Source organism: Cupressus sempervirens, chromosome 4 (assembly GCF_028749045.1).
Source record: "Cupressus sempervirens isolate cs-2001-9-10 chromosome 4, ASM2874904v1, whole genome shotgun sequence".
NCBI lineage: Eukaryota > Viridiplantae > Streptophyta > Pinopsida > Cupressales > Cupressaceae > Cupressus > Cupressus sempervirens.
In genome coordinates, this window is record NC_143121.1 from 162,034,319 (window position 1) to 162,045,871 (window position 11,553).

At 33.1% G+C, this 11,553-nt stretch overlaps 1 protein-coding gene across 1 annotated transcript; it reads right to left on the reverse strand.

The window, feature by feature from the left end:
• Positions 1–888: 888 nt before the first annotated feature.
• LOC149560479 (senescence-induced receptor-like serine/threonine-protein kinase) lies at positions 889–11,097 on the reverse strand. The gene is made up of 14 exons (XM_089824699.1): positions 10,931–11,097; positions 10,316–10,847; positions 9,027–9,502; positions 8,810–8,942; positions 8,320–8,391; positions 7,877–7,948; positions 7,701–7,781; positions 7,444–7,616; positions 7,132–7,346; positions 2,621–2,747; positions 2,464–2,532; positions 2,197–2,386; positions 1,682–1,823; positions 889–1,513 (listed from the first exon to the last, which is right to left on the reverse strand). The coding sequence occupies exons 1-14, from the start codon at positions 11,010–11,012 to the stop codon at positions 1,223–1,225; spliced, it is 2,655 nt and encodes an 884-aa protein (XP_089680825.1). The 5' UTR covers positions 11,013–11,097; the 3' UTR covers positions 889–1,222.
• Positions 11,098–11,553: the final 456 nt, after the last annotated feature.

Consider the following 11,553-nt stretch of genomic DNA (forward strand, 5'->3'; position numbering starts at 1 on the left):
AACGGCAATTGAAATTCAATATATATCGATTTTCTAAACCTGGACTGATTCCATATGTGTTCTATATGAATAAGTTAGTGTGGATTAATTTGAATTCAGTTTTCTCTTAATCAGTGTCTTATAAAAGTTAAAAAACTATTATTTTTTCAATTTAAATTATTGAAATAAATAATAGTAAAGTTGTAAACTTGGGTACCCACTATTAGGTATGAGTTCCAATAAATATGGATAACTTTTTAATGCATGTGAACAGTTCATTTAAAAACAGTAAGGTCATGGAAGTTATTAGCAGTTATTAGAGATTGAATTGGCCTATCTAGGGGTTTGACTATGGAAGAATATATCTCATTAGAAATCTCCCAAAAGCAAGTATTAATTAGATGTTCACGCAATGGATAACAAGGCCATTAGATTATGTGTAGCTAATTCAACAAAGTTTGTAGTTCTAGATCAAGACTAGCTTTTGTGCAAAGTCAATTTTGTAATTACAAAAGTGGGTTAGAATAAGATAATTTAAAATGAAATCAAACCTAATGATAAGTACATTAAGAATCACTTTGGTAAGCGATAAAATGAGATAGTTCTAGCAATCCTCCTATTACCTTTTCCTTTTCAGCACGGAGGAGTTATAAACAGACTTCCATTATATAAAAAAAGAGGATGTATCACCATCAAATTGGTTCACATAACAAGTAGTTAATAGATCATATACTAGAAAAGCTAAAACATATTGCAAATGATATTTTGAGGGGAAGAATTATGCAGCTAATTCAAGTGTAAGAACAAATTAGATCAGTAACTATGGTGATAATTAAAACTATAACTTTCGATAGAAAAACTTACATTTTTAATAGTCCAATTTGTGAATATATAAAATGCTAGCACAAGTGATAAAAATGTTGATCCCATAATTGTAAATTGTAAATGCTCTCTACAAAAGTCATGATAGGCTATTACAATGAAAATTATGAAATGAGCCACAATGGAGGTAGGATTTCATTATTGCTATCTTGATTTCCTATGAGTGTTCCATTTCCCATTTTGTAATATCTTCTTCTTCATTTACCAACATAATGTAATGACATGTCTAGTCCAAATCTTCTACCTGGTTTGTCAACATAATGTAATGAGACATACGAGTCCACATTAATAAGACATATGAGTCCACATTACAAGAGTTTATGCGTGTTCCCTTGCCCATTTTGTAACATTTTCTTCTACCTCATCTTCCAACTGAATGTAATGACACATCTGAGTCCACATTACAAGAGCTTTGTAAAGAAGAGGATGCAATTTCAGGAAATTCAATATTTAAGTAGCCATGTGTTTGGATTCCACTTGCACCCTTTAATTCTAACACTACCTCATTCATTGTAGGCCTATTCCTTGAATAAGGTGAAGTACAAACCATTGCCAAATTTGCCACTTTCAACATTGCATCTTTACTATAATTTTCAAGTAAATTAGGATCTGCAATGTTTTCTATGTCATCATTTAATATGGATGACGTTACCTGACATAAACAATTGCTTATAATTTAGTATCAATTTTCAAGATTAGATAGTTTGAGTTTTCAAAGTCTATAGTTGTTTTGAAATAGTAATAAAAAATCATAATTATGCTATGTTTAATTTGAAATTTAAAAAATAAAAGAAAGAGAAAAGAAATACATTATACTCACCCAATTAGTGATTTGTATATGTTCATTATAAGATGCTGAGTCATCTACAAAGTGAGGATGTTTTCCAGTAACAATCTCCATCAAAACTATCCCAAAACTATAAACATCACTCTTTTCTGTCAGTCTATTTGTAGTATAATATCTGTTAAAAAACAAACAATAAGCCTATGTTATCATTATATATTAATGAAATTAAATAGATATCAACCATTTTAAAAGAAATTTTCAATTCTCTATGTAGATTGTTTAGATAATAACAAGTAATCATCTAAATAATGCCCACCATTCTTCTTTTAATCTCTTCAAGTAAGCTTCAACCTCTCATTCATATGACTAAGGCATAAATGATTGGTCAAATTAATTTGGTATAAGACTTAGGGCATCTAACAGGTCAACACCTTCTTATTGGAAAAGAATTGCAGATATTACAAACAGACTTGTATACTAAGATTATGCATTGTAAGAGTTGAATGATAATTGAATTGAGATCAGTAAGGAAAAGAAAACATATTTACTCTGGATCTAGGTATCCAAAGGTACCCTTGACAAGGGTAGATACGTGTGTAGCTCCATCCAATGGTCCCATCCTTGATAACCCAAAATCTGCTATTTTTGCTTCCATTTGGTCATTCAACAAGATATTGGAGCTTTTTACATCTCTGTGAATAATGCTTGGTTTGCAACCTACGTGCAGATATTCCAACCCTGCTAAAAGATAAGGAATAGTTAGAACACATGAAAGCTTTTTAGTTCTCTCCCACTCTAGAGTATTGATCTCTAACCTTGGGCAGCATCTAATGCAATGTTGAGTCGTCTTTCCCAGTCTAGAGTATTTCTTGAAGAAGTTTGATCTGAAACAAAGAAACACAGACTTTTGATCAAGGAACCAGAAAACATTCCTCCAGAAGTCATTGAATTGAACATTGATGCGAAGCATACCATCAAGAAAATGTCGGAGGTCTCTATTAGACATGTATTCGTATATAAGAATGAAATTTTGTTCGTCTTTGCAATAACCCATGAATTTTACTAGATTCTTGTGATGTAAATTTGAGAGAATCTCTACCTGCAGCGGTCAACAAAATTTACAGAGACCCGTAAGTTGGGATTTGGATATCAGATCTCCCTGCAGCAGCAATTGCTCCTAATTATACTGATCAATGGCATTAAGAATTTTAGGATTTTAACTGTTAGCTACTTTTGGATTTGATTGTCTGAAGTTTTGTATAAATGTTTCAATTACACTTTGTGATCTACATTAAGAGATCACATTCAGATCATATTTCAAGTTTTGAGTATTATATGATGATTACAAAATGTGTTTCAAAATCTTGATGTAAAAAATAGTTCACATAATCAAATTTATATGAAAATAAAATTTTATAAATTGTGTAAATTGGCTCACATTAATTGATATTAAAGAATCTACACTTTTATAATGCTATAATATTGTTACTTAGATTCAACGAAATAATTTCTAGGTCAAATTTATTGATCCATTGTTCATAAGTAGTTTCTGAGTTAAATTCACTAATCTATGATTCAGCTGTGTAGGATTCAAATATGTAGTTTTTGAGTCAAACTCATTGAACCATGTCTCCTACTTTTTGATTGATGAGCTGAATGAGTTGTTCATCATGCTTGCGAGAGGTTTTGCAAATGGAGTTGCAAGCTAAGTGGACTTAAACTTGGAGGAAACTCCATGGTTAAATGTGTTCAAATTGTAGTTGCACTGTGATAAGTGACCTTCTCAAGGCCCAACACTTCACCTTGCTGACCATCACCTAGATGAAATAAATTCTAAGTGGACCATTCATTATCCTGATAGATGGATTCTTGTGAACAGCTACTTCTGATACATGGATCAATAAATTGCACCAGGAAATAATATAGTTGAATTCTGATAACAATATTCAAGTTCTGCAATTGACAGTGTCGTATATGTGGAAGGAATGGAATAACAGAATTTTCCCTTAATTAGTCTAAAGATTCTAATGTTATTTTTCAGGTAATAAAACAGTACATCAAATAGAACATAAATGCTGCTACATGTAAAAAAAGGGTAAAATTTTCCCTGATCTAGAAGATTTGAGGGTAAAACAAATTTGGGCCATCAGACATACCCTTTGTAATTTTGATTGGCACAACCATTGGAAAAGGAAAATTACCAAATGGATACCACCAGAAGTGGGGTGGGCAAAGTCCAATACGGATGGTTGCTCCAAGTTGAATCCTGGCAAAGCAGCATCTGATAAGGTTCTTAGAGACTTGGAATTTAAGAAACCACACCAACAATGTTGCTGAAGCAACTGTTGCCTGGTTTGGTTTTTGTACCCTTCAAATTTTCAATTATAAGAGGGTGGTTCTAGAAATGGACTCTATGCTGATATCCAATTTCTTGATGGGAAAATCTTCTCGTCCTTGGGAGATCAGCAATTTGATGGCTGGTTGCAAGAGAATAATACTATCCTTTGAGGACGTGGTTATAAAACACACGTTATGTGAAGGAAACAAAGCTGCGGGTTTTATGTCCAACTGGGCTTTGGACTATAATGAGTGAACTCTAACTGATGTCAGGCATGGCTCCCGCTGTTAAAAAAAAATCATTAATAATGATAGTTAAAAAGAGTAATGTTGAAAGAAAAGGTACTCTGCCTATCCTAGGGAAGTTAGTTCGAAATTTATCAGCAAAAGTATCTTATGCCTAGTGAGATTGTAGAAACCCGCCATAACATCCCCTGCATGTCCCCTTTTAAGAAAATTGAGAAGGAAGGTCCCAATTCCCCTAAGGATTTGGAGATGAATGAAGATAACCCTAAGTCTATGGAGCTGAAAGAGGAAGTAGAGAATATGATGCCGTGCACTTAAGGATTAAAATGCTGGAAGAATCTCTCCCTTTGGTTGTTTCTATGGATGACTTGAATAGAGTGGTTGTGAATATTTGTAAAGTATTGGATGGGATAATGCGAAACTGTTTTTTCGGGGTTTATCGTGGCAGGAGCAGCATAAGAAAATTCTTCAAAAATGAAGGCATTGAAATCCAACAGGACCAGGAGGAGTCGACGGATGATAAAGAGGACATAGAAGAAGACGAATAAGAGCTGCATGGGGCTCTCCAAGAGCTGCAAAGATTTTTCAAAATCCAATTGATGATTTTTCACGACAGGGTGTTCTTGCTGGGCTGTGATTTGCTTTTTATTAAATGTTTAAGTCTGTTTTATAGATAATCTGTAATTGGAAGACTTATCTTGATATGTATCAGGTATACAAAGACTTATTGACGTTTTGTTCTGTCGTTATGATACTGGCAGTGTAATGTTCTATAAGTATTTTTTTGATAGGAACAATAGTATGTATTGTTAGAAACAGTCAACATTATCCTAACAAGATAGGAATGTCCTCTTCGAAACTAAGTCATATAACATTATCCTAACAAAATAGGAATGTCTTCAATGAAATTAGGTCATACAGCATTATCCACTTATCCTCTAGAAACATCTTCTATTAATGCCCTCATTTCATAGGCTCTCTATATATAGAGGCCATTGCATAGGTTTGTAATCAATCAGTTTGTGAATATAATTTGTTTCTTTGTTCGGTGTTTATTTCTGTTTTTATTGCGTAAGTATTTGTTTTGCATCTAATGTATATCAGATCTCCTATTCTTAATATGGTATCAAAGCCAAATCTTTATGTCAAGAGAGTGCAAAATGAAATTATTCTTGTTGCAGTTTATGTGGATAATTTACTCATAGTTGGACCAAATATTGGATTAATTAATGATTTGAAATCAGATCTTAAAGGGGCAGTTCATATAAGTGATTTGGGTTAACTAAATTATTTTTTTGGCTTGCAAATTAGTAGACTTCATAATGGGTTATTTATCTCTCAAGCAAAATATGCTTTGGATCTTTTAGAAAAATTTTGCATGCTTGAATGCAAACCAGCCCCTACTCCTTTTCAATTTGGAATTAAGATTACTAAAGAATGTATTTTCAAGAAGGTGGATGCTACTTTATATAGATAGCTTGTTGGTAGCCTGATTTATCTAACACATTCTAGACCAAACATTTGTTTTGCAGTCAATTTGGTATCTAGATTTATGCAGGAACCAAAAGAAACTCATTGGTTGGCTGTCAAAAAGATTTTACGATACATTTGTGGAACCATTTACTATGACATACATTGTAATTACAAGTCCTCAGTTTCTTTGATTGGCTTTACAAATTCAGACTAAGGAGGTGATATAGATGATAGGAAATCTACTGTTGGTTATATTTTTCAGCTTGGGTCAGGTCCAATTACATGAAGTAGCAAAGAAAAAACTACTACATTATTGTCCTCATGTGAAGCAAAATATAAGAGCAACAAAAGAAGCTGGAAAGGAAGCAGTTTGGATTTGCAACTTTTTATTTGAGCTTGGTTTTGCACAGAGTTCAGCTACTACTTTGTATTGTGATAATCAAAGTGCTATCCAAGTTGCCAATAATCCTTTTTTTCATGCTAAAACAAAACACATTGAGATTGATGTTTACTATATTCAGGATCTTATTCAAACAAATTTTGTTAATCTCCAATTTTGTCCAAGTGAAGACCAAGCAGCAGACATATTTACTAAGAGTATGCTTGAGGCCAAATTTCTAAAACTATGGGGCATGCTAAGCATGATTGCGGTGAACATTAAGGTGGGATAGTCATATAATGTTCCCCTCTCTATTTTTATGTTGTAAATGGGTACCTAACAAGGCTCAATGCTGGGACCTATCCTATCTAAAAATTTTATTGTAATTTCTCCCACACAATATCATTAGTGGTAGAAATTAAGGGAGGATGTTAGAAACAGTCAACATTATTCTAACAAAATAGAACTAGGTCATACAACATTATCCTAACAAGATAGGAATGTCCTCCGTGAAACTAGGTCATACAACATTATCCACTTATCCTCTAGAAACATCTTCTATTAATGCCCTCATCTCATAGGCTCTCTATATATAGAGGCCATTGCATAGGTTTGTAATCAATCAGTTTGTGAATATAATTTGTTTATCTGTTCATTGTTTATTTCTGTTTTTATTGCCTAAGTATTTGTTTTGCATCTAATGTATATCAGATCTCCTATTCTTAATATGTATGTGGTGAAAGGTAGTATGGATAAGGTTAAAGATAGCAGTATAGCTCTTTCCATGTTTTTGAAATTTTGAGTTAAGTATTGCTGCTTCTAGTTGTTGTGATCAGTTGCCAGATTGCTTTTATGTTATGTGATGCTATAATCTGATGTTGTAATCTTAGAGATCAGGGCCCTCTCCCTGCCTAACTAGGCAAAAACAATATCACAATTTGATATTCTTTGAAAAATATCTGTACTTACCAATTTAACTAGAGGGCTAGAGATTATTATTCTCAGTATTTAAAACATAACACGGGTATGAATGATTCCTTGATAATACCTCTGTGGAAAACTGTATGGCACCCTGACGTGATTTATCAGACAAGATTTTGACAGCCACATCCATGTCTTGAATACAACCTAGAAAGACAGATCCATATCCTCCTTTTCCAATCTCCTTCTGAAAGTTACTGGTCATAATTCTTACCTCTTCGTAACTGAATGGTCGACATCCATCGAATTTGTCAAGATGTAAATGCCCTGTCTCAGTTTTCCCTGCATTTTGTCCCAAGGGACTGTTCCCTTTTACCAAAATGAAGACCCAAAAGTAAACAGCAAATGTTAAAATGGAAAATGATTTAAGGCGACTTACCTTTTTGAATTTTTCTGCCTGATTTAATTTTCATGAAGATAAATACTGTAGTTGTGGCGATAAGTGCTACAACCCCTGCTACTATTAACCCAACAACTAGAGTTTTTGTCTTGTGCGTTTTTTGGGTATCCTTGCAATTGCCTTCTTGGCAAAGTTTCTTATTGCCATAAACACTACAAAATTAACAGAAATTTGAGAAATATGAATCTTATCACATGGACAACATGAATGATTTACATTTTTCAACAAAGACTTGCCTCAGAATGAGTTTTCCACTTTGGTTTTTCTCGGAGAGACCCATCGGCACTGATCCATTTAAGTCATTGTCTGACAGATTCCTGTATCTCAAAAAGAAAATTCCTCACAATACTGTACATAAAATGAATAATATAGCATAATATAGAAATAGCCAGGTGCATATCTTGTGACTCACAGTTGTTTAAGATTGGAAAGAGTAGCCAGAGCCTCTGGTATTGAACCGCTCAAATTATTTCTTGCCAAGTCTCTGTAATCAGGATTAAGAGTACAGTTTTTGGTCATATTAACGGCTGGCTTTAAACAGCACACTGAGTGTACTATTTCATTTGGTCCCGTTTTCAATGCTCTTTCAGTTAAGAGAAGACTTCCCCTTTGCTTCTCTTTAGAGATGATAACACAGGAAGTCCTCTCTGAACAGAAATGTTGCTGAAAGCTGGGCTCACTTGAAATGGCACACATTATGTATATGCCATTAGAAAAGAATATGCTTATGAATAATCCAGTTGAAACATAACACGGTGAGTCAATGTTAAGTGTGATGTTTAATCTTGGCCTTATATTGACTAAACAATTTAAAAGTTATAAAAATAATATGGGTTGTAAAGATTTGTTACTGACAACATAACAAGGGCAGAGAGATTGGCCAAACTTGTAGGTATGGTGCCATTCAGATGCTTGCTGGATAGTGTCCTGTACATTAAATTGAAATTCAACAATAATAGCACATCCGTGAAGTGTAAACTAGAATCATGTCCAAAATAAAGATGAAAAATATTTAAAAATCCAAATCCAATAAAATTTAACTTATTAAAACAGCCAAATCAAACCTATTTATCTATTTAATAATGAAAATTCAAATTGAAAATTTAAAAAAAATCTAAACAATACATAACCAAATCAAGATACTAATAGTAATTACTTCTTTGGAAGAAACACAAAAAACAAAGAGAACTACATAGTCTTATCTTGGTTCACAAGTTGATCCAACATCTCTTTGATATTCAATAAATTTTTTACCCCTCTTTTAATTAAAAAAAAAATTACTCTCTTGAAAGGCTTGATATCACATAAACATCATTAGCACCATTAACTGAAGGCAAATGTTTACACTGTGATAATCCTAGGTGAAGAGTCTTCATTGCAGTCCACCCAATTCCAACTATAATTCTCTGGAAAACAGGGATCACCCATCCACTCTCTCTCAAGATTGAAGTGCTTCACAACGTCAGCAATTGCATTTACTGTAAAACAGATGTATGCATTAGTATGCCATTCAATTTTCTTTAGAGAAAAACCACCATATAATAATTTAAAGCAATACAAACCATCTTCATTTTTAGTTCCATTGTTGTGTAGCCTCCTATACTGATAAATATCCAGGGCATTGATAATGGCTCCCGTGCTCGATCGATTGGTAGGATCAAGAGAAAATTCGACATTTACCAAGCTATCAGCTTTTATGGGTCCATACTTGAGGAAAATCGCATCCAGGTAGTTTTCTAATTTCGCAGTAGAACATGGATATCCATTGATACTTATATCAAACTCCCTTATTGCATTAACTTCGAGTTCCTCTACTTCAGCAAAGCACATCACAAAATAGTAATCACCAGACTCTGGAACACTCGAATTCCATCTGATTTTTCCCACGCTGTTGTTGCGGCTCACCAAGGCGGTTTCTAAAACAGCTGATGGTATTTGGAACTCCTCTGTTGAAGTAATGAAATTAATGGTATTCCTATAATCTGTATCATTTATTTCTCCCTCCACCCATCGTCTATCAAATTCATCATCAGGATATCTGCACAAAACCATTTTGAAATCAATAACTATTTATATATTAAACTGTGTAGAAACATTTTTAAAACACATAAATATCTTGTTTAGAGGAATTGAGATTAAGTGATTAAAATTGTGTTTGCATTTTCAATATTTAATAGTTATTTATTTGTTATAAATGGAAACCTTCTTCAATAGTATATTTATGAGGTAGAGATCAACTATCATATTTATGCGGTAGAGATCATTTATTTATGTTATTATTTTTAAATTCAATTGTCTGACAGTATTTACATTATGGTTTGGTGTTCATATGATTCATTGTTAGAATGGAAGTCTGTATAAGAAGAATAAAATGATGGATCAGAAAGTGTGATTCAATATCTTGATGTCAATATTATTACAGAAAAAATCAGAAAACAATAACATAAAGAATATAGATATTAAAAACATAATATCATTAATAAAGATTAATTGATTTATGCTTTGAATTTTCATTCCAAAAACCCAAAACTTCACTTACAGAAACCTTATTAATTATGATTAATTTTGTACTGCTAAAATTAAAATTAAATGATTAAATTTATGTTTATTTATTCTGAAAACCCCTTTTTGGGATAGTGGAACCTAATATTCCGCATGAACACATATTAGTAATACTTTTATCATAACAATTCAGACCGGTAAGCATTTAAGATACCCAAATGAATCTATTGCCGTTTAATGTTAGAGAAATAATAATACATCAAGAGTGTCTGGTTCTCCTTATATTGAAACATTGACATGAAAAAAGCTAAAAACAAAAGAGAAAATAGTAAAATGAGAGATAAAATACCTTATTGGAGATTTTGACAAAGCTCCATAATCCATGTGTACTGTGCTGATTAAAGAGAGATTGTAGCCTACAACCTCATACATAGCAGGCATGAGCAGGCGAAATTCCAAGGTTGAAACGAAAGGAACATCATCTGTACTGCGACCAAAACACACAATAATAGAGGGACCTCTGGCCATGGTGTTTATCCCGTTGCAATATAACTCGGTACTATTGTTCAGTATAACAGTGGCCCAAAAATTAGCGTCAATCAGCAATTCAAATTGTGGTTTTGAGTCCCGGCCATCATAGTTACCATATAAGAAACATGCACGAACTAAGTATTTTCTTCCGAGCACAGCGGGTATATTATAGCAGCTTCTCTTGCCTTGAGGAAAACTGCGAAGATGTCTGAATGGCTGGTTCACTTCTGACTGATCAGTCAAAATGGTCCTTACCTCACCTGTGTTAATGTACTCATCATCTGAGATCCAGCTAACGCCACGTGCATCATTATATCCCCCTTCTCCTCCACAATCCAGGCTGATGAATCCTGCACATAGAAAACATCTAACCTCTAGTGCATATAACATATATTTCTAAATAGATATTAAGAAATTGTAGTGAATATCTTACCTGGTTGTGCATGCAGAATGCCGCATATTGAAAATGCCAACAAAAGTTTGAAGGTAACTGTCTTTAAAATTTCTCTCCCCATTCCGATTGCAATGGGACTGCTTTTCAACTGAGTAATCTATGAGTGATCTTTAATGTTTGGTATCTGAGAAGGCGAAAAATATATGAGTGCAGATTACTGACTATTGAGTTGAAACAACTAGTTAAATTCTTTAGGAAGATAAAAAACATCTACTTTATTACATGCGTCCACAATTCTCTGATATTGTAGACTGTTGACTTTTGAGTTGAAACGACCTGTTAGTATTTTGAGGGGAAAAAAAATAAAATTATATAATTATCTCAGGTCTCGGATAGTATCCCAAGTTATCTAATACGGAACGCACACTTACCTTTCTAAGAGGACACACAATAGGTGTGAAATTCACATGATACCCATCTACCAGAAAAAGATAATAAAGTTGTAAGATTGTCATCCTTATATTTTTCTTCAAACGTCTACTTTGGAAATTCAATTATGTTGATTTAAGTTGACTATTATTATCACTCTCTCTCAAAACAAATTGACAGAATTTTAACTTTAACTCACAATTAACTATTCATCAAAAAATAAAATCAATCTT